Below are 22,116 nucleotides of genomic sequence, written 5' to 3' on the forward strand. Positions count from 1 at the left end.
GGGATGTACCACTGTGGTGGGGTTGAGTGCACCAGGTGTCCCGCGCTGTTTAAATCACCTTTAACAGTAAATTATTCATTTCTTATATCTAACATTTTTTTAGTTATGATTTAGATAATAAGATTAGCCTGCAGGCTTGTTTCTTGGGTCTGGATGCTTCATGTTTCGGTGAATAAGTGTTTATGTGACACCCTCGAGGATCAGCTTACCTGGAAGTCACCTTTGGACACCTGTGAGCGCAGCCTACAGTTACAGGCGGGAGATTTGAATGTTAGCGGTTCATTCAGCGTGCTGTCTGCAGCAGAGATGGAGCACCGCTCACTCATTCATCTGTTGTGTGTGTTGGGAGTCTTTCAGAAAGGTACGAGAAAGATGATACAGTAACATGTCTCGCACATTTCTATAGCTGTTAAACTGACATTAAGTAAACAAACATAAAGTGAGCTTGAACAGAGTGCTAAGATTATATTTTATTATTTATTAAGGTAAAATTGCATTTCCATTTGTTTTCATGTTTGTTTCATGTTCTCCAAAACAATTTTACAAGATGCTCTTTTAATGTAGAACATGCAGGAATACTTTTGAAACTAAGGGCCCTATCTTAACGATCTGAAACGCAAGTATCAAACGCAAAGCGCAAGTAGCTTTTGGGGCGGATCTCAGGCGCTGTTGCTATTATGCCGGCGGGATAAATGACTGTTGCGCCCGGCGCAAATCTAAAATGGGTTGGTCTGAAGTAGCTACATTATTCATAGGTGTGGTTTGGGCGTAACGTGCAATAAACCAATCAGAGCGTCATCTCACACTCCCTTTAAAAGCAGGCGCGCTTGTGCCATGGCGCATTGCTATTATAATGGCGAATTTGCCGGGCGCACGCCAGGAGCGGTTCACAGCCGAGGAGACCGACGTTCTCGTCAGGGCTGTAAAAGACCGAGAAGTGGTCTTGTATGGGGATGGGAGAGATCCATCCAAATTAGCTTTGGTTAAACGGGCGTGGGAGGAAATTGCCACAATTGTTTCTACGGCTGGCATCCCCATGACATCGCACCTGGCCTCGGGAGCAGTGCGCACGGCCGAGCAGTGCGCAAGGGCCAGATGAGGAGGGAGCAGCGCAAACACCAAGGTGCAGAGGATCCAGACCCACTACACGCTGAGGCAGCATTGTCAGACCGGACCGCACTGTCCGGGATGCAGCAAGGTATTAATGCCCGTCTTGACCGGGTGGCGATGTTGCTGCGGCCTCTCAGGCGCATCGCCTCAAGTCTCCAAACGCACCACCTGCTCCTGTTGTGCCCCTTCCTCCTCCTCCCCCAACTCCATCTCCGTCCACCCGCTCCACTAGGAGCACATCGCGCATTGCCACTCCCGGACCCTCACGGCTCCGGCGGGCGCGTCGCATATCAGAGGTAAAAATAATGAGTTCTTCTGTTTAAATCTTTTCAACTTTTTTTTGTATTGTTTGCAAAAATGGGAACTGCTTCCTTGTAGATGAGAGAAGCAAAGTGTATGCACGTTAAGCACACGCTACATTATGGCCAAGCATGCGCCCTTAAAATACTGCATCTGAATAAGCGCCACTGACTTTAGACTAGGTTTTTCCTGGTCTGTGGCGCAAGTGTTTTCTGAAATGGCAAAATAGCACCAGTGAACGTTGGCGCTGGAACACGCCTCCTCTTTTCGCTGAACCGCCCCCGGAGCGCAAAGTCATTCCCTGATTTAAGGACGTGCGTCTGTGGAGGTAAAATTCCGATGTGCGCCGAATGCAAAATAGGAATTATACAAGCGCCAGTGTACAAAGTCAATTGCGCTGAGTGCAAGATAGAGCCCTCAATGTCCTTCTATGATTCTTGTTGTTCAATCTAAATATACAGATAAAAGTCTATTTCTGGCTTCACACAGGACTAATAATTCATGCTTTATGTCAAATTCTGAAAGTAAAAAACCACCAACCACAATCACAGTACTAATAATCTGTCATGTCCTGCAGGTCTGACAGATCTGATACGAACACGGAGGACTGTGACTGCAGCTGTTGGAGAAGAAGCTGGTTTCAGGTGTGAGCTGATGCAGTCTAAAGATGTTGTTCAGGTCACCTGGCACAAGGTTTTACCTGACAGAGAGGAAACACTTGCTTCTTACACTAGTAGATATGGTAAAAGAGTGAATCCTGCCTTTAAAGATAAAGTAGGGTTTACAGATGCTGGACTGCAGAACAGCTCCATCTTCATCAGAAACGTGACAGAGGAAGATGAAGGCTGCTATCTCTGTTTGTTCAACGCCGACCCTGAAGGTGCTCTCACTGGTAAAACCTGCCTCCAAGTCTACGGTAAGAACCAACCAACTTCACACAAAGCATGCTGCTGCATTGTGTCTTCATCCTCACCACTAACAACATTTAGTTCATCTGATATCTTTTGTGTTCAGAGCTGCATGAACCCGTTCTCCATGTGAGAGAATCAGGCTCTGAGGAGACAGTGGTGTCCTGCTCGGCCACAGGTCGACCTGCTCCCACAGTGACATTAACTGTCCTGAGAGACAACGTCCACTTTCCTGGAAACAGCTCCGTCAGTGTGAACAACACCAACGGTACAGTCACTGTCACCTCTACAGCTGTGCTGACTCGTCTCCATCACATGGACACAGAGGTTAGATGTGCAGTGCGAGTGCTCTCTGCTCCTCAGAAAGAGGAGGTCAGGATGATTCCTGCTGAAGGTGAGGAACACTTCCACACACACTGATTTATAGAATGATGACAACTATAAACTCATGTCTTCTGTTTATCTGACAGGTTTTCATGAGGATTCTGGGAGTGAGATCACACGTTTCACCATCATCACTATATTGTCTGTGGTGCTGCCCTTCTGTTGTGTTGCAGCAGCAGTCCTGCTGATACGAAGACATGTGAACAGGTCATTCTTAACTTTCAGCTGAACATCTGTCTTGATGTAATACTTCTGTGTCACAGTTGATATTTGAATAATTGATCAAGATCTTTATAGACCAAACCTATAAATAAGAAAATGTATAAATGTTTGTTCAGCACTGACTTTTCTTTAATTTTTAATTAATGAAGTCGATTGTGATGCACTGAACTCCTCATGGACCATCATGTATTTATAGTAAGTGTGTTCATTTACATCACATTTGTTCAGAGACATTTAGAAACTGGGAGTTGAAAAGCAGCAGATGTCCTGTAGGAGGCAGTGATGTCAAACACTGGAGCTGATAGTGTCATCTGGAAAAGAGAGACGACACTAAATATCATGAGTCCAAGTTCCTCTGACCAAGTTATGTTACACAATTTAATGTTTTGTTTTAATATAGGATCTATACAGGAGTCATGTGAAGCATTTTTTTTATCTTATTCCACAATTATGACCTGGATCATCGTCTACTGTAGAGCTGTAAATATGTATAAAGTTTAAATTAGACGTATTATATAGAGACAAATGTTTTGTGTGTGTTGGTTATGAATTTTTTTGCACTTTAACATTTAATATTTTTCTTTATTCTTCTACCCTGACACATGTTAAAAACATTTACTGTATTGTTTTGCTTCCATGTGCTGATCTCTGTCAAACACTTGATAATTAACCTGTGCAGTATGTTTATTAACTTGCTTTGTAATTTCATCCTCTTTTAATTGAAATGTTTTAAATGCTTTATCTCCTGAAATGTTTCTGTATATTTGTACATTTTGCACACCTTATTAAAAGGTGATTTAAAGACAAAAAGTGTTTCTGTGTCTGCCTGATATTTCTGTTGCCCTGGATTATGTTGATCTTTCTAACTACATCTTGTATTGTGTCCACAGTGACAAACTCAGGATGTTTGAGGGGTGAGAAATAAAAAGGCACCCTGAAGAGCACTTTTAGTGTTACTTCAAACATGACTCCTCTAATAACTGTATGAACGATTGTAGGTAATCTTTTAAAGCTTCACGTTGTGTTGAGTCACATTCGTTTCTTCACTCTCTGACTGTGTCCCAGATTATAGTGACACCAAGATAAACACTGATAACTTGAGAAAAGTCAGGAAGAGAAATCTGTCATGTTCATGTCTCAACATGAAGATCAAAAAGGAAAACATTTGTAATACACCCAGTGTGATGTACTGGTTCTGATCAGGCCTCAGGGACAACTGCACCAAAGGAACCACTGAATAACTGAAACTGTGTTTGGCACACTTCTGACACACTGGACCATGTGAATGTGATCTGCTGCACATTGTGCACACAGAGCAGCAACAAACCTGAGATGGACTTGAGGAGGAAATGAAATAAAACTGAACTCTGAACAGAGACAATGTGTCTGATTGACACCATTAATAACATGTTGGATAACACAGTAAAGTAAATGATCAGCAGCTTGTTGCAGCTTCATATCTTCTGTCAGATGGTTCATATTGTTCCTCCCCAAGTGTCAGATTTCACTACATCCGTCAGTGAAGCTCCGCCTCCTTAAACTGTAACCTTCGTTTTCAAGCACATTTTGGCGGTAGATATGTTTACAGTCTGCATCAGAGATGGTGCTCAGTGCAGTTCTACATTTACTTTGTGCGTTTGGACTCTTTCAGAAAGGTAAGAAAGAGACGATACAGTCATTTTTAAACAGCTGTGAAACTTCTTGCTCTTAAACAGAAAGCACAGCTGTGAGACTGCTGACTGCTCTTTGATTCTGCCAGAGTGAGATTTGCTGCCTAAACAGGGTCTGCATGTGTTTCCTTAACTTACTTATTGATCCATTCATTGTGCTCATATCAGTGTTTGTTCTCCAACATAATGTTACAAGATGCTCTTTTAATGTAGAACATGCAAGAAGACTTTTGAAGCTAAATGTCCTTCTGTAGTCCTTGTTGTGAATATAAACACATTTTCAGTTAACAGTCTTTTTTGGCTTCACACATGACATATAATTCATGTTTTATGTCACATTTTTAAAGAAAAAAACACCATCCACAATCACAGTACTAATAATCTGTCATGTCCTGCAGGTCTGACAGATCTGATACGAACACAGAGGACTGTGATGGCAGCTGTCGGAGAAGAAGCTGGTTTCAGGTGTCAGCTGCTGCAGTCTAAAGATGTTGTTCAGGTCACCTGGTGGAAGATTTTGCCCAAGGGGATGAAGAATCTTATCTTACCACAGAAAATATGGTCAAGGTGTTATTCCTGAATTCAGAGATAAAATACATTTAACAGGTACTGGACTGCAGAGCAGCTCCATCTTCATCAGAAACGTGACAGAGGAAGATGAAGGCTGCTATCTCTGTTTGTTCAACGCCGACCCTGAAGGTGCTCTCATTGGTCAAACCTGCCTCCAAGTCTATGGTAAAATAAATTCATTTCTGTTGTACATTACAAAGAACATTACATGTAGAGAATTATGATTCTAATCAGTTTCACTGCTAATTACGTTCACCTCACCGTACAAACTAACATACAGGACAGAAAGTATTAAATCATATGTTGATGTTTTTGCTACGACATCATTAAGGTGACATTTTTAAATTTTATTTTATGCCTTCTGTTTATCTGACAGGTTTCAATGAGGATTCTGGGAGTGAGATCACATGGTTCACAATCATCACTACATTGTCTGTGGTGCTGGTCTTCTGTTGTGTTGCAGCAGCAGTCATCACAGTCCTGCTGATACAAAGACGTATGAACAGGTCATTCTTAACACTATCAGCAACAGTCTGCTGAAGGTGAGGAACACTTCCACACAGACTGATTTATAGAATGATGACAACTTTAAACTCATGTCTTCTGTTTATCTGACAGGTTTCCATGAGGATTCTGGGATTGAGATCACATGGTTCACCATCATCACTACATTCTCCGTGGTGCTGTTCTTCTGTTGTGTTCTGGCAGCAGTCCTGCTGATACGAAGACAGAGAAACAGGTAATTCTTAACTTTCAGCTCATCATTTGTCTCATTTAATTTGGTAATGATTGACTCAATCTTATCAGACAACATCAGTAAATAAAAGATTCATGATTTACCTTTTTTCATCCTTCAGTCGGAGATAAAGAGAATCAGAAAAGATCAAGATGTCACCAAAAAAAACTGAAAGTCAAGGGTAAGATCCTTTATTGATTTCTCACTTGTAAATGTTTTTGTTGCTTCAGACTGATGAAATTGACTCACATGTTGTTTTTCACTGAAGGACCAGAACACATTTGATGCATCAAGATAACGAGAACTTAAGGCAGCGATCAACTGAGAAAAGTGACAACTCAGAACCATCGACCGGCACTCGGCGATAACTGTTTGGTGACACATAACAACTAACAAGGAAGGAAACTTGTCCTGAAACAGACCTGTGGAAGATCAGTTACAGCATTTGGCTCGCTGACTTCACTTCTCTGTTTCTTGTGACTTTACACACTAACAAGTATTTTGTAACAGATGAAAGGATGGAATTTTTTCCAGCTGATATGATAACTGATGATTACGTCGTAGTAGGTAAAGACTTGATATTCCACTGCTGTGATCAAACTTTTCACTCTTGTCGTGGCCTTTTTGTAAAGAAGAAGTCCACACCTGTGATAAGGTGTGAGGCTCATGTCTACATTGTGTAGCTCTACACAGGTGCAGCAGTTCAGTGTTATGAACGTTTATTATCAGGCTGATCATTTCTCTGTTTGATGTTTTTATCTTGCTTCTTAGTATATATATATATATATTTTTTTTTTTTTTTTTTTTACTATTTCAGATTATATGTATGAACATTTTCAGCAGCTTCTTTTTGTACTTGTTTGTAAATAAACTGAATTATGTGAGATTCAAACATTTTCATGCGTATCTATGAAAATACTTTGTTAAAGGGGCACTGCGTAGTTTTGTAGGAGAAGCTCATACTCAGAATTTGAATATTTACAATATCAGTGAGGTAATGATGCAAACTCAGAAATATTTATTTTTTCCAGAACTGAATAAACAAGCTGTTCTCAGAGGAGGAAGAAAATGTCCCCAGAACATTGTTTGTACTGTTCCTGCTTTCTGCTGTGATGTGGATATTCATGCAAACGGCGTGTGACCAGGAGTGCCTTGTTTATTAGTAAGGAGTAATATAGTAAAGCAGAAGAGGCTGCTAAAAGAGCACTGAAATTAAATAATGATGATATAATGAAAGTCCCCTTTGGTAAAGTTGAGGCCAATACATTAATAAGAAAGGCAGTGAGGGATTCATGGCAGAAGAAGTGAGATGCAGATGAAAAGGGAAGACGCAACTACAGCATCGAAATCAAGTTTTTATGTAAAGGCAGAGTGTGTGTCCCATAAATGTGACTTTTGTAAGGTTGCTGTAAATGAAATGTAGCAATGTTATGTAGAGCGCAATGAACTACATAGTAGGATATATGAACTAGGGTGGAAGCTACCCTTTGCCTTCAAACCAGCATCCATTTTTACCGGTACACTTGCACAAAGTCAGGGATTTTGTCGGATTGTAGCCAGGTGTACGATCAACCAGTTATACCAAACAGGTGCTAATGAAACACAGTCACTAACTTAAACAGAAACAGCTGTGTAGGAAGCTTCAAACTGGGTGAGAAACAGCCAAACTCTGCTACCAAGGTGAGGCTGTGTGGAAGACAGTATGTGTCGCAGGTCATACACCGTGGTAAGTCTGAGCACAGCAACAAGACACAAGGCAGTTATACTGCATCAGCAAGGTCTCTCCCAGACAGAGATTTCAAAGCAGACACTTTTGAGAAGCACAAAGAAATGGGCAACGTTGGGGATCGTAGAGGCAGTCGTCAGCTTTTTTTTGGGGGGGGATTTTCAAAATCAGAAGATGTCCAGCAGTGCTGTCAGCTCAGAACTGGCAGGAACCAGTAGGACCCAGGTACACCCGTCTACTGTATGGAGAAGTCTGGTCAGAAGTTGTCTTCATGGAAGAGTTGCAGCCAAAGAGCCACACCTCCAACATGGAAACAAGGCTAAGTGACTCAACTATGCACAAAAACATAAGAACTGGGGTGCAGAAAAATGGCAGCAGGTGCTCTGGACTGATGAGTCAGTATTTAATATATCTGGCTGTAGCAGAAGGCAGTTTGTTCACTGAAGAGTGGGAGAGCAGCACAATAATGTGTCTGCAGGCAACAGTGAAGCAGGGAGGAGGTTCCTTCCAAGTTTGGGGCTGCCTTTCTGCAAATGGATACTTCATCGCTCATGTCTTAAAAAAATCAATGTTTTATTGGTTTAATGAGGATTCTGGTTCTATATCACTAATTTTCCTTTGTTCTTAAATGTTACACGAACAAAGGAAAATTAGTGATAATCCAATTGGATTCTTCTTCTTATGGTGTTCTCTGTGGAGGCCTTGTGTTGTGGTTCAGTCATCATCACAGTCCTGCAGGAACAAAAACTCAGGAACAGGTAACTTTTCACTTTCAGCTAAACATCTGTCTTGTTGTGCCTCTGACTCACAGTTAATATTATAGTAATTGATCAAAAACCTATAAATTAAAAAAAAATTATAAATATTTGTTCAGCACTGACTTTATTTCACTTCTTCAGGTCGTCCCTCAGAGACCCAGAGGAGGTCACGACCCCACAAAAACCAAACGGAAACACTGAGTCTAACAATTTATTCATTTTTACTCGTACACATTTATCTTTTATTGCTTCTTTTCAACATGATTTAGTCCTCACTCTGTTTTGATTTTCCAGGACTGAAATTGTATTTATTGATGAAGCACTGAACTCTTCATGGACCATCATGTGTTCATCAGCGTGTTTAGTCATATAACATTTGTTCAGAGAGATTTAGAAACTGGGAGTTGAAAAGAAGGAAGCAGTGATGTCAGAGACTGCAGCTGATAGTGTCATCTGGAAAAGAGAGACGACACTAAATATGAGTCCAAGTTCCTCTGACCAAGTTATGTTACACAATTTAATGTTTTGCTAGAATAATGGATCTATAAAGGTGTCACATGAAGCATTTTTATCTTATTCCAAAATGATGACCTGGATCATCATCTATAGAGCTTTAAGTGTACATATAAAGTTTAAATGATAAGTATTATGTAGAAACAAATGTTTTGTGTGTGTTGGTTATTAATTTTTTGCACTTTAACGTTTGATGTGTGTCTTTATTCTTCTACCCTGACACATGTTAGAAACATTTACTGTATTGTTTTGCCTCCATGTGCTGTTCTCTGTCAAACACTTGATAATAAACCTGTGCAGTATGTTTATTGGCTTTCAGCAATTTTTTGTAATAACATCGTCTTCTAATTGAAATGTTTTAAATAATTAATCTCCTGAAATGTTTCTGTATACTTGTACATTTTGCACATCTAATTAAAATGAGATTTAAAGACAAAAAAGTGTTTCTGTGTCTGTCTGATGTTTCTGTTGCCCTGGATTATGTTGATCTTTTTAACTACATCTTGTATTGTGTCCACAGTGACAAACTCAGGATGTTTGAGGGGTGAGAAATAAAAAAGGCACCTTGAAGAGCACTTTTTAGTGTTATTTCAACAATGGCCCTGTCTAATAACTATGTGAACTATCGTAGGTAATGCTTTAAATCTTCACGTTATGTTGAGTCACATTGGTCGACTCTCTTCCTCACTCTCTGACTCTGTCCCAGATTATAGTGACACCGAGTGAAACACTGATAACTTGAGTGAAGTCAGGAAGTGATATCTGTCAAGTTCATGTCTCAACACGAAGATCAAAAAGGCAAACATGTGTTACACACCCAATGTGATGTATTCATTTTGATCACGCCCAGTGGTTCATATCTTCTGTCAGATATTGTTCCTCCCCACTTGTCAGATTTCACTCCATCCGTCAGTTTAAGCTCCGCCCACATGAAAACAAACAAACAAACAAAACGTCACTTTACTTTCACTTTCACGCTCAGCGGAGGTATGTTTACAGTCTGCAGCAAAGATGGCGCTCGGTGCAGTTCTACATTTACTTTGTGCGTTTGGACTCTTTCAGAAAGGTAAGAAAGAGACGATACAGTCATTTTTAAACAGCTGTGAAACTTCTTGCTCTTAAACTGAAAGCACAGCTGTGAGACTCTTTGTTTCTGTCAGTGTGAGATTCGCCGACAAAAGGTGTTAACTTACTCTCCGTGTCGGATTCTGGTTCGTCCTGACGGGACGTATTTTCCCGATAATGACCCCCTTTCTATACATTATCCCGCTTATTACACGGCTACTTGCCAACACGAAAAAAAACTCAACACAGTATGTCTTTTTACAAATTATTTGTTACCATTCATAGTGTTTTTCAGCAGAGAACTATAGTTCGCCAAACCGACGACAAAGACGTTGAGCAGAACATTCTTTAGAACACAGCTGAGGAATCGTCCGCTGAAATTCAAGTCCTCTAACCAGTCTTTTAAAACTGACATGGCCCATACCGTGCTCTTTCTTGTGTTCAGTTCGTGTCGATCCTCTTCTATTTTATCAACGTCTCTGTCATCCAAAACTTTGTGCAGTTTCGCTTCTCCCTCTTCGCTGCTTTCCTCTCTTTTTCTTTTCTTGACCGGTGACGACAAATCAGCTTTTTGCCAAGAGTCGAAACCACCGTATTTTCCAAAAATATTAAAGTTAATGTGTAACTCATTCATACTAGTGTCCTAGAAGTATGTTTCCTATATGAAGTAGACTACAGATCAGCTGACGTCGGTTAGCGACCGAATACGCTGAGGTGATAAGTGACCGGACTACTTGCGGAGCAAAGATTTTAGAGCGCGGAGTGATACGAAATATGTGAATCAGAGGCAAAAAGGCCACTTTCCTGACAGCGGTCAAATACACGAAAATGTTTTACCACTGAACTTTGGGAAGGCCCATTCAAGTGAATGGAGCATTCTACAGAATCAAGAAGAGTCGTGTAATAACCTCGTATCAGTGTTTGTTCTCCAACATAATGTTACATTCTTTTAATGTACACAGGAAGTCTTTTGAAACTAAATGGTCTTCTTTGATTCTTGTTGTTCAATCTGAATATAAAGGTATAGGTCTATTTCCGGCTTCACACAGGACTTATAATATGTTTTATGTCACATTTTAAAGTAAAAAACCACCAACCACAATCACAGTACTAATAATCCGTCATGTCCTGCAGGTCTGACAGAGCTGATACGAACACGGAGGACTGTGACTGCAGCTGCTGGAGAAGAAGCTGGTTTCAGGTGTGAGCTGCTGCAGTCTAAAGATGTTTTTCAAGTCACCTGGCACAAAGTTTTACCTGACAGAGAGGAGGCACTTGCTTCTTACACTACTAGATATGGTCAAAGAGTGAATCCTGCCTTTAAAGATAAAGTAGGGTTTACAGATGCTGGACTGCAGAACAGCTCCATCTTCATCAGAAACGTGACAGAGGAAGATGAAGGCTGCTATCTCTGTTTGTTCAACGCCGACCCTGAAGGTGCTCTCACTGGTAAAACCTGCCTCCAAGTCTACGGTAAGAACCAACCAACTTCACACGAAGCATGCTGCTGCATTGTGTCTTCATCCTCACCACTAACTACATTTAGTTCATCTGATATCTTTTGTGTTCAGAGCTGCATGAACCCGTTCTCCATGTGAGAGAATCAGGCTCTGAGGAGACAGTGGTGTCCTGCTCGGCCACAGGTCGACCTGCTCCCACAGTGACATTAACTGTCCTGAGAGACAACGTCCACTTTCCTGGAAACAGCTCCGTCAGTGTGAACAACACCAACCGTACAGTCACTGTCACCTCTACAGCTGTGCTGACTCGTCTCCATCACATGGACACAGAGGTTAGATGTGCAGTGCGAGTGCTCTCTGCTCCTCAGAAAGAGGAGGTCAGGATGATTCCTGCTGAAGTCAAACAGTCTGCTGAAGGTGAGAAACACTTCCACACACACTGATTTATAGAATGATGACAACTTTAAACTCATGTCTTCTGTTTATCTGACAGGTTTTCATGAGGATTCTGGGATTGAGATCACACGTTTCACCATCATCACTACATTGTCTGTGGTGCTGGTCTTCTGTTGTGTTGCAGCAGCAGTCATCACAGTCCTGCTGATACGAAGACGTATGAACAGGTAATTCTTAACTTCAACTCATCATTTGTCTCATTTAATTTAGTAATGATTGATTTGATCTTTCCAACCACACCAGTAAGTAGAAGATTTATATATTTTTGTTCAACTTTGACTTTTCTTCATCCTTCAGTCGGAGACAAAGTGACTCTGAAGAGATCGTGACACCACAAAAAACAACTGAAAGTCAAGAGTAAGATCCTTTATTGATTTCTCACTTGTAAATGTTTTTTGTTGCTTCAGACTGATGAAATTGACTCATATGTTGTTTTTCACTGAAGGACCAAAACACCTGTCATGCATCAAGATAACGAGAACTTAAGGCAACGATCAACTGAGAAAAGTAAAGGAAGTGAAAGCTCAGAACCATCGACCAGCACTCACCAACAACTATTTGGTGACACAAAGTGACCCACAAGACTGGTGGCAGAAGGAAACCTGTCCTGAAACAGACCTGTGGAAGATCAGCTACAACATTTGGCTCGCTGACTTCACTTCTCTGTTTCTTGTGACTTTACACACTAACAAGTATTTTGTAACAGATGAACGGATGGAATTTTTTCCAGCTGATATGATAACTGATGATTACGTCGTAGTAGGTAAAGACTTGATATTCCACTGCTGTGATCAGACTTTTCACTCTTGTCGTCGCCTTCTTGTAAAGAAGAAGTCCACACCTGTGATAAGGTGTGAGGCTCATGTCTACATTGCGTAGCTCTACACAGATGCAGCAGTTCAGCGTTATGAACGTTTATTATCAGGCTGATCATTTCTCTGTTTGATGTTTTTATCTTGCGTCCTTGTATATATTGTTTTTTTACTATTTCAGATTATATGTATGAACACTTACGGCAGCTTCTTTTTGTACTTATTTGTAAATAAACTGAATGATGTGAGATTCAAACATTTTCATGCGGATCTATGAAAATACTTTGCTAAAGGGGCACTGCGTAGTTTTGTAGGAGAAATTCAAACACAGAATTTGAATATTTACAATATCAATGAGGTAATGATACAAACTCAGAAATATTTATTTTATCCAGAACTGAATAAACAAGCTGTTCTCAGAGGGGGAAGAAAATGTCCCCAGAACATTGTTTGTACTGTTCCTGCTTTCTGCTGTGATGTGGATATTCATGCAAACGGCGTGTGACCAGGAGTGCCTTGTTTATTAGTAAAGCTAATTAGTAAAGCAGAACAGGCTGCTAAAAGAGCACTGAAATTAAATGATGATGATATAATAAAAGTCTCCTTTGGTAAAGTTGAGGCCAAATCATTAATAAGGAAGGCAGTGAGGGATTCATGGCAGAAGAAGTGAGATGCAGATGAAAATGGAAGACGCTACTAAAGCGTTAAAATCAAGTATTTATGTAAAGGCAGAGTGTGTGTCAGATAAATGTGATGTTTGTGAGGTTGCTGAAAATGAAATGTAGAGTGCAATGAATTACGTAGTAGGATATATGAACCAGGGTGGAAACTACCCTTTGCCTTCAAACCAGCATCAATTTTTACCGGTACACTTGCACAAAGTCAGGGATTTTGTCGGATTGTAGCCAGGTGTACGATCAACCAGTTATACCAAACAGGTGCTAATGAAACACAGTCACTAACTTAAACAGAAACAGCTGTGTAGAAAGCTTCAAATTGGGTGAGAAACAGCCAAACTCTGCTACCAAGGTGAGGCTGTGTGGAAGTCAGTTTCGTGTTGCAGGTCATACACCGTGGTAAGACTGAGCACAGCAACAAGACACAAGGCAGTTATACTGCATCAGCAAGGTCTCTCCCAGACAGAGATTTCAAAGCAGACTCTTTTGAGAAGCACAAAGAAATGGGCAACGTTGGGGATCGTGGAGGCAGTCGTCAGCTTTTTTTGGGGGGGGGATTTTCAAAATCAGAAGATGTCCAGCAGTGCTGTCAGCTCAGAACTGGCAGGAACCAGTAGGACCCAGGTACACCCGTCTACTGTATGGAGAAGTCTGGTCAGAAGTTGTCTTTATGGAAGAGTTGCAGCCAAAGAGCCACACCTCCAACATGGAAACAAGGCTAAGTGACTCAACTATGCACAAAAACATAAGAACTGGGGTGCAGAAAAATGGCAGCAGGTGCTCTGGACTGATGAGTCAGTATTTAATATATTTGGCTGTAGCAGAAGGCAGTTTGTTCACTGAAGAGTGGGAGAGCAGCACAATAATGTGTCTGCAGGCAACAGTGAAGCAGGGAGGAGGTTCCTTCCAAGTTTGGGGCTGCCTTTCTGCAAATGGATACTTCATCGCTCATGTATTAAAAAAATGTATGTTTTATTGGTTTAATGAGGATTCTGGTTCTATATTACTAATTTTCCTTTGTTCTCAAAGGTTACTCTTGGATTATTCATCTTCTTATGGTGTTCTCTGTGGAGGCCTTGTGTTGTGGTTCAGTCATCATCACAGTCCTGCAGGAACAAAAACTCAGGAACAGGCAACTTTGAACTTTCAGCTAAACATCTGTCTTGTTGTGCCTCTGACTCACAGTTAATATTATAGTAATTGATCAAAAACCTATAAATTACATTTTTTTAGAAATATTTGTTCAGCACTGACTTTATTTCACTTCTTCATGTTGTCCCTCAAAGACCCAGAGGAGGTCAGGACCCCACAAAAACCAAACGGAAACACTGAGTCTGACAATTTATTCATTTTTACTTGAACACATTTGTCTTTTATTGCTTCTTTTCAACATGATTTAGTCTTCACTCTGTTTTGATTTTCCAGGACTGAAATTGGATTTATTAATGAAGCACTGAACTCTTCATGGACCATCATGTGTTCATCAGCGTGTTTAGTCATATAACATTTGTTCAGAGAGATTTAGAAACTGGGAGTTGAAAAGAAGGAAGCAGTGATGTCAGAGATTGGAGCTGATAGTGTCATCTGGAAAAGAGAGACGAGACTAAATATCATGAGTCCAAGTTCCTCTGACCAAGTTATGTTACACAATTTAATGTTTTGCTTGAATAATGGATCTATGAAACTGTCACATGAAGCATTTTTTATCTTATTCCAAAATGATGACCTGGATCATCGTCTACTGTAGAGCTTTTTAGTAGGCCTATATATAAAGTTTAAATGACACGTATTATCATCATATTATTAATATTTTTGCACTTTAACGTTTGATGTGTGTCTTTATTCTTCTACCCTGACACATGTTAAAAACATTTACTGTCTTGTTTTGCCTCCATGTTCTGTTCTCTGTCAAACACTTGATAATTAACCTGTGCAATATGTTTATGGACTTTCTTTGTAATGATATCCTTTTTTAATTGAAATATTTTAAATGCTTTATCTTCTGAATTTTTTCTGTATATTTGTACGTTCTGCACACTTAATTAAAATGTGATTTAAAGACAAAAAAAAAGTGTTTCTGTGTCTGCCTGATGTTTCTGTTGCCCTGGATTATGTTGATCTTTCTCACTACATCTTGTATTGTGTCCACTGGGAGGAGCTTGGAACGCACACAGGGTCATCCTCCCCCTCGAGTCAGCTGGCAGTGACTCATTATATTCCAGGGTTGGTTTCAGTTTCATGTTCATGAAACAGCAATGTCACAGCCCAGAGTGTTACACTTGTACACACTGGCTCTCTGGGGAGATCAGCTGTCAGATCGGGGAAGTTGCGTCTCTGCATTTAAAAGCGAGTGTTCTCGCGAAGAAAAAAGTTCCCATCTTCCTCTTTGAATGTAAATGTCAGTTACCTTATTTCTGTGGACTGTCTTCATCAGGGCTCGCTTTCGTGGTTTGCGCTGTTCGTCGTCCTCGTCGCTGTTGCTGCTGCGCTGAATATCTTCTGTCTCACGGATTGTTTATATTGTTCATCCTGCTGTGGGATTATTTCTCCCCAAGTGTCAGATTTCACTTTTACGATCAGTGGCGGGAGAATGTTTACAGTCTGCAGCAGAGATGGCGCACAGTGCAGTTCTACATTTACTTTGTGTGTTTGGACTCTTACAGAAAGGTAAGAAAGAGACGATACAGTCATTTTTATGCAGCTGTGAAACTTCTTGCTCTTAAACTGAAAGCACAGCTGTGAGACTGCTGACTGCTCTTTGATTCTGTCAGTGTGATTTTCTGCCTAAACAGGGTCTGCATCTGTTTCCTTAACTTACTCATTCATCCATTGTGCTCATATCAGTGTATGTCCTGTTTGTTCATGTTATAAGTTGCTCTTTCAATGTAGAACATGCAGGAAGTCTTTTGAGACTAAATGCCCCTTTATGATCCTTGTTGTTCAATCTGAATATAAACACTTTCAGTTACAAGTATATTTCTGGCTTCACACATGACTTATCATTCATGTTTTATGTCACATTTTTAAAGACAACAAATCACAGTAATGATAATCTGTCATGTCCTGCAGGTCTGACAGAGCTGATACGAACACGGAGGACTGTGACTGCAGCTGTCGGAGAAGAAGCTGGTTTCAGGTGTGAACTGCTGCAGTCTAAAGATGTTGTTCAGGTCACCTGGTACAAAGTTTTACCTGACAGAGACAGGAATCTCATTTCTTACCACAAAAAATATGGTCAAGATGTGAATCCTGCCTTTAAAGATAAAGTAGGGTTTACAGATGCTGGACTGCAGAACAGCTCCATCTTCATCAGAAACGTGACAGAGGAAGATGAAGGCTGCTATCTCTGTTTGTTCAACGCTGACCCTGAAGGTGCTCTCACTGGTAAAACCTGCCTCCAAGTCTACGGTAAGAACCAACCAACTTTACACAAAGCATGCTGCTGCATTGTGTCTTCATCCTCTCCACTAACAACATTTAGTTCATCTGATATCTTTTGTGTTCAGAGCTGCATGAACCCGTTCTCCATGTGAGAGAATCAGGCTCTGAGGAGACAGTGGTGTCCTGCTCGGCCACAGGTCGACCTGCTCCCACAGTGACATTAACTGTCCTGAGAGACAACGTCCACTTTCCTGGAAACAGCTCCGTCAGTGTGAACAACACCAACGGTACAGTCACTGTCACCTCTACAGCTGTGCTGACTCGTCTCCATCACATGGACACAGAGGTTAGATGTGCAGTGCGAGTGCTCTCTGCTCCTCAGAAAGAGGAGGTCAGGATGATTCCTGCTGAAGTCAAACAGTCTGCTGAAGGTGAGGAACACTTCCACACAGACTCATTTATAGAATGATGAGAACTTTAAACTCATGTCTTCGGTTTATCTGACAGGTTTCCAAGAGGATTCTGGGACCAAGAACACACTTTTCCCCATCATCATTACATTGTCTGTGGTGCTGCCCTTCTGTTGTGTTGCAGCAGCAGTCCTGCTGATACGAAGACATAGAAGCAGGTCATTCTTAACTTTCAGCTCATCATTTGTATAATTTAATTAGGTAATGATTGGTTCGATCTTTTCAATCACACCAGATTTATATGTTTTTGCTCACCACTGACTTTTCTTCATCCTTCAGTCAGACACAAGGACACTCTGAGATCATGACACCACCAAAAACAACTGCACACACTCAAGAGTAAGGTCCTTTATTGATTTCTCGTAAATGTTTTTTGTTGCTTCAGAATGATGAAATTGACTCATGTGTTGTTTTTAACTAAAGGACTGAAACAACTTTGATGTGTCAAGAAAAGCAGCACTTAAGGCAACGGACTGCATCTGAGAAAAGAGAAGGAAGTGAAAACCCAGAACCATTGCCCGGCACTCGCCAACAACTATTTTGACACAAAAAAACCCACAAGACTGGTGGCAGAACAAAACTGCCCTAAAATACGGTGACATTTGTGAAATACCTGTGTGAGATCAGTTACAACATTTGGCGTGCTACATTTATGGACATGAACGTGGACGTGACTGATATGATGTGTTGAACACAGGTCTGAGTAAAGAAGTGTTTAAATCACAAACTAATTAATTCTGTACCTGTGATGTTCCATCATTATATGAGTTTGTGATTTAAACACTTCTATAGTCAGATGTGGATACAGATGCTCACACCTGACTGTGGAGAGAACTGGAACATCTGTACAGGAATGACTCAACTTTAAGGACAATGCAACAGTTTTTCTTTATGTTGTAACTCACACATTGCATTCTGCGCAATGATTGAAATAATTGTTTTTGGAGCCAAGAAGAACGACTAACAGTCTCCACTCAGCAGCCACACTAAGACTGTGACAAGGTCATCATATTGTCACCTTAAGAATATATCCAGGATAAAAGGACTTATGTATCAGCAGGATTTGGACAAACTTGTCTGTACATTTATCCTCAGAGGACTCGACTACTGTAACGGTGTCTTTACAGGACTCTCTAAAAAAACTCATCAGACAGCTGCTGCTGATTCTGAACGCTGCTGCTCGAGTCCAAACAAGAACCAAAACAGTAGATCACATCACTCCAGTTCTCACATCTTTACACTGGCTTTCTCTTTGTCAGAGAATAGATTTAAAACTCCTGCTGTTGGTTTATGAAGCACTGAATGGTTTCAGGCCAAAATACAAAATACACTTCTGACCTGCTGCCACGTTATGAAGCGTCCAGACCTCTGAGGTCGTCAGGTACTCGTCTGCCTTTAGTCTCCAGAGTCAGAACTAAACATGGAGAAGCAGTGTTCAGTTATTATGAATCACAGATCTGGAACAAACTGAAAACTGCAGGTCTGCTCTGAGTCTCACCTCGTTTAAATCAACACTGAAGACCTTTCTGTTTGCAGCTGCTTTTCACTGAAGCAATTTTAAAGGTCTGAACTGCACTGTGACTTTTATTTTCTAATCTGGTCTCTTTTAAAACTTTTTCTATTTTAGCCTACTTAACTTAACTCTTCTTACTTGTTTTTAATTTGTATTTTAAATGCATTTTTAAAAATGTTTTTTAATGGTATTTGTATGCTCCTGTAAATCAGTTTGTGTAATGTCAAATGAGACTGTTTACATCCTGAATATCAATAATGAATTGTGTTTAACGATATCAACAACAGGTCACAAAAACACCCTCGGAAAAGATATTCTGTTGAACTAAATTGTGTCCTAAGTTTGCAGCTGTGGTCATTTGTAGGAGCCACGAATGAATTAGTAGGTGTTCTTCTATTAGTTACAAGGTGAAGGGATATTGTTATCTTTTGCTGTTTGTTTTGGTTTTGATATTTTATTATGTGGTCATATTGAGAAGGGGGCTAGTGGGTGACGTGGATGTGGGCGGGTTTATTAGTTAATATAGGCAGCTGTTCATCTCTCATTGTCGGGGGGGGGGGGGGGGGGCTGGGTCGGTGTATTTTGATTATGAGTTTGTGCATTTTATCATGAGTTGAAAGTTATTTTCGAATATCAGTGACTTCTTTTAGGAAGCGCGTCAGACAACCTCAGTGTCTCAGCGACTCCTTTTTGTTTGTTTAAGTCGCTCCATCATTAGTTTAGTGAGACAACATGTCACAGCTCCACAGTGATCAGGACTGTGACAGAACCAGATGAGGGCTGCTTTTATAACAAGTGTTTTGTAACATCTGTGATATATTTTACACTAGTTCAAATGAAATGTATATAACTGTACTGCTGGTTTTGTATCTTTATAAATAAACTGAAACTTGATGAAATTACAGTCTGCACTGAATATTAATAAATGTGTGAAAGTGCTGCGTTGAAGTGATAAAACAAATCAATGTTTCTTATAAATCAATATGTTCTTTGTGTTATCTACAACATAATTGAACTAATTTCTGTCTCAACAGAACAGACAGCAATCTGTGATAATCTAGTTCATGTCCATCTACTGCTCCCTGATTGGTCGGGATGTACCACTGTGGTGGGGTTGAGTGCACCAGGCGTCCCGCGCTGTTTAAATCACCTTTAACAGTAAATTAGTCATTTCTTATAAATACAATTTTTTTGTTATGATTTAGATAATAAGATTAGCCTGCAGGCTTGTTTCTTGGGTCTGGTTGCTTCATGTTTCGGTGAATAAGTGTTTATGTGACACCCTCGAGGATCAGCTTACCTGGAAGTCACCTTTGGACACCTGTGAGCGCAGCCTACAGTTACAGGTGGGAGATTTGAATATTGGCGGTTCATTCAGTGTGCTGTCTGTAGCAGAGATGGAGCACCGCTCACTCATTCATCTGTTGTGTGTGTTGGGAGTCTTTCACAAAGGTACGAGAAACATGATACAGTAACATGTTTCACACATTTCTATAGCTGTTAAACTGACATTATTATTAGTTCATTTTTATCTGTCAAATTCACCACATTTTCATTCTTAAAGCTATAAAAAAAAATAATAATTCATCCACAAGCACAGTGTTAAGATACTTCAATCTTTCTAAATCATATTATTTGTTCGGAGTATATTCCCGGCCATAAAGTGAGCTTGAACAGAGTGCTAAGATTATATTTTATCATTTATAAAGGTAAAATTGTATTTCCATTTGTTCTCCAAAACAATTTTACAAGATGCTCTTTTAATGTAGAACATGCAGGAAGTCTTTTGAAACTAAATGTCCTTCTATGATTCTTGTTGTTCAATCTAAATATAAAGGTAAAAGTCTATTTCTGGCTTCACACAGGACTAATAATTCATGTTTTATTTCAAATTCTGAAAGTAAAAAAACACCAACCACAATCACAGTACTAATAATCTGTCATGTCCTGCAGGTCTGGCAGATCTGATACGAACACGGAGGACTGTGACTGCAGCTGCTGGAGAAGAAGCTGGTTTCAGGTGTGAGCTGCTGCAGTCTAAAGATGTTGTTCAGGTCACCTGGCACAAAGTTTTACCTGACAGAGAGGAGACACTTGCTTCTTACACTACTAGATTTGGTCAAAAAGTGAATCCTGCCTTTAAAGATAAAGTAGGGTTTACAGATGCTGGACTGCAGAACAGCTCCATCTTCATCAGAAACGTGACAGAGGAAGATGAAGGCTGCTATCTCTGTTTGTTCAACGCCGACCCTGAAGGTGCTCTCATTGGTGAAACCTGCCTCCAAGTCTACGGTAAGAACCAACCAACTTCACACAAAGCATGCTGCTGCATTGTGTCTTCATCCTCATCATTAACTACATTTAGTTCATGTGATATCTTTTGTGTTCAGAGCTGCATGAACCCGTTCTCCATGTGAGAGAATCAGGCTCTGAGGAGACAGTGGTGTCCTGCTCGGCCACAGGTCGACCTGCTCCCACAGTGACATTAACTGTCCTGAGAGACAACGTCCACTTTCCTGGAAACAGCTCCGTCAGTGTGAACAACACCAACGGTACAGTCACTGTCACCTCTACAGCTGTGCTGACTCGTCTCCATCACATGGACACAGAGGTTAGATGTGCAGTGCGAGTGCTCTCTGCTCCTCAGAAAGAGGAGGTCAGGATGATTCCTGCTGAAGGTGAGGAACACTTCCACACACACTGATTTATAGAACGATGACAACTTTAAACTCATGTCTTATGTTTATCTGACAGGTTTCAATGAAGATTCTGGGATTAAGATCACACGTTTCACCATCATCACTACATTGTCTGTGGTGCTGGTCGTCTGTTGTGTTGCAGCAGCAGTCCTGCTGATACGAAGACATATGAACAGGTAATTCTTAACTTTAACTCATCATTTGTCTCATTTAATTTGGTAATGATTGATTCGATCTTTTCAACCACACCAGTAAGTAAAGGATTCACCATTGACTTTTCTTCATCCTTCAGTCGGACACAAAGAGACTCTGAAGAGATCATGACACCACGAGAAACAACTGAACAAACTCAAGAGTAAGATCCTTTATTGATTTCTCATTTGTAAAAGTTTTTTGTTGCTTCAGACTAGGGCTGCACGATTCTGGAAAAAATGTGAATCACGATTTTTCTGCTTAGAATTGAGATCACGATTCTCTGGCACGATTTTTTTCACAAAATGTTAATTGCACTGATGAACTTGAACAAAAAAAAAAAAAAACATGATAGTATAGCTGATACTACTATGCCTCTGCCAAAGCAATGTTTTTTTGTTCATTTCAAGTTCTATCATTGGATGAGAAATTATTTTTACACAAATAAAAAAAAAAAAAATTAGTCTCCCAAGATGAGAGGGCATCCTTTTATA

General features: G+C 40.4%; 2 protein-coding genes across 4 annotated transcripts in view; both read left to right on the top strand.

The window, feature by feature from the left end:
* The window catches only part of LOC115576575 (OX-2 membrane glycoprotein-like), a 65,720-nt gene that overhangs the window by 30,546 nt on the left and 13,058 nt on the right, over nucleotides 1–22,116 (top strand). The window contains exons 2-3 of one of the 3 annotated variants that reach the window (XM_030409100.1): nucleotides 20,685–21,023; nucleotides 21,122–21,342. In XM_030409100.1, the coding sequence (XP_030264960.1) occupies nucleotides 20,685–21,023; nucleotides 21,122–21,342 (560 nt within the window). Of the gene's footprint in view, nucleotides 1–9,892; nucleotides 9,964–20,684; nucleotides 21,024–21,121; nucleotides 21,410–22,116 lie in introns of those variants that run through there. The other 2 variants (XM_030409101.1, XM_030409102.1) reach the window with 2 other exon arrangements.
* Nucleotides 289–6,665, top strand: LOC115576588 (OX-2 membrane glycoprotein-like). Its single transcript, XM_030409117.1, has 6 exons — nucleotides 289–361; nucleotides 1,988–2,326; nucleotides 2,425–2,712; nucleotides 5,783–5,903; nucleotides 6,022–6,081; nucleotides 6,169–6,665. Exons 1-5 carry the CDS (start codon nucleotides 307–309, stop codon nucleotides 6,029–6,031), a joined length of 813 nt encoding a protein of 270 aa, XP_030264977.1. The 5' UTR covers nucleotides 289–306; the 3' UTR covers nucleotides 6,032–6,081; nucleotides 6,169–6,665.

Source organism: Sparus aurata, chromosome 24, assembly GCF_900880675.1.
Source record: "Sparus aurata chromosome 24, fSpaAur1.1, whole genome shotgun sequence".
Lineage (NCBI taxonomy): Eukaryota > Metazoa > Chordata > Actinopteri > Spariformes > Sparidae > Sparus > Sparus aurata.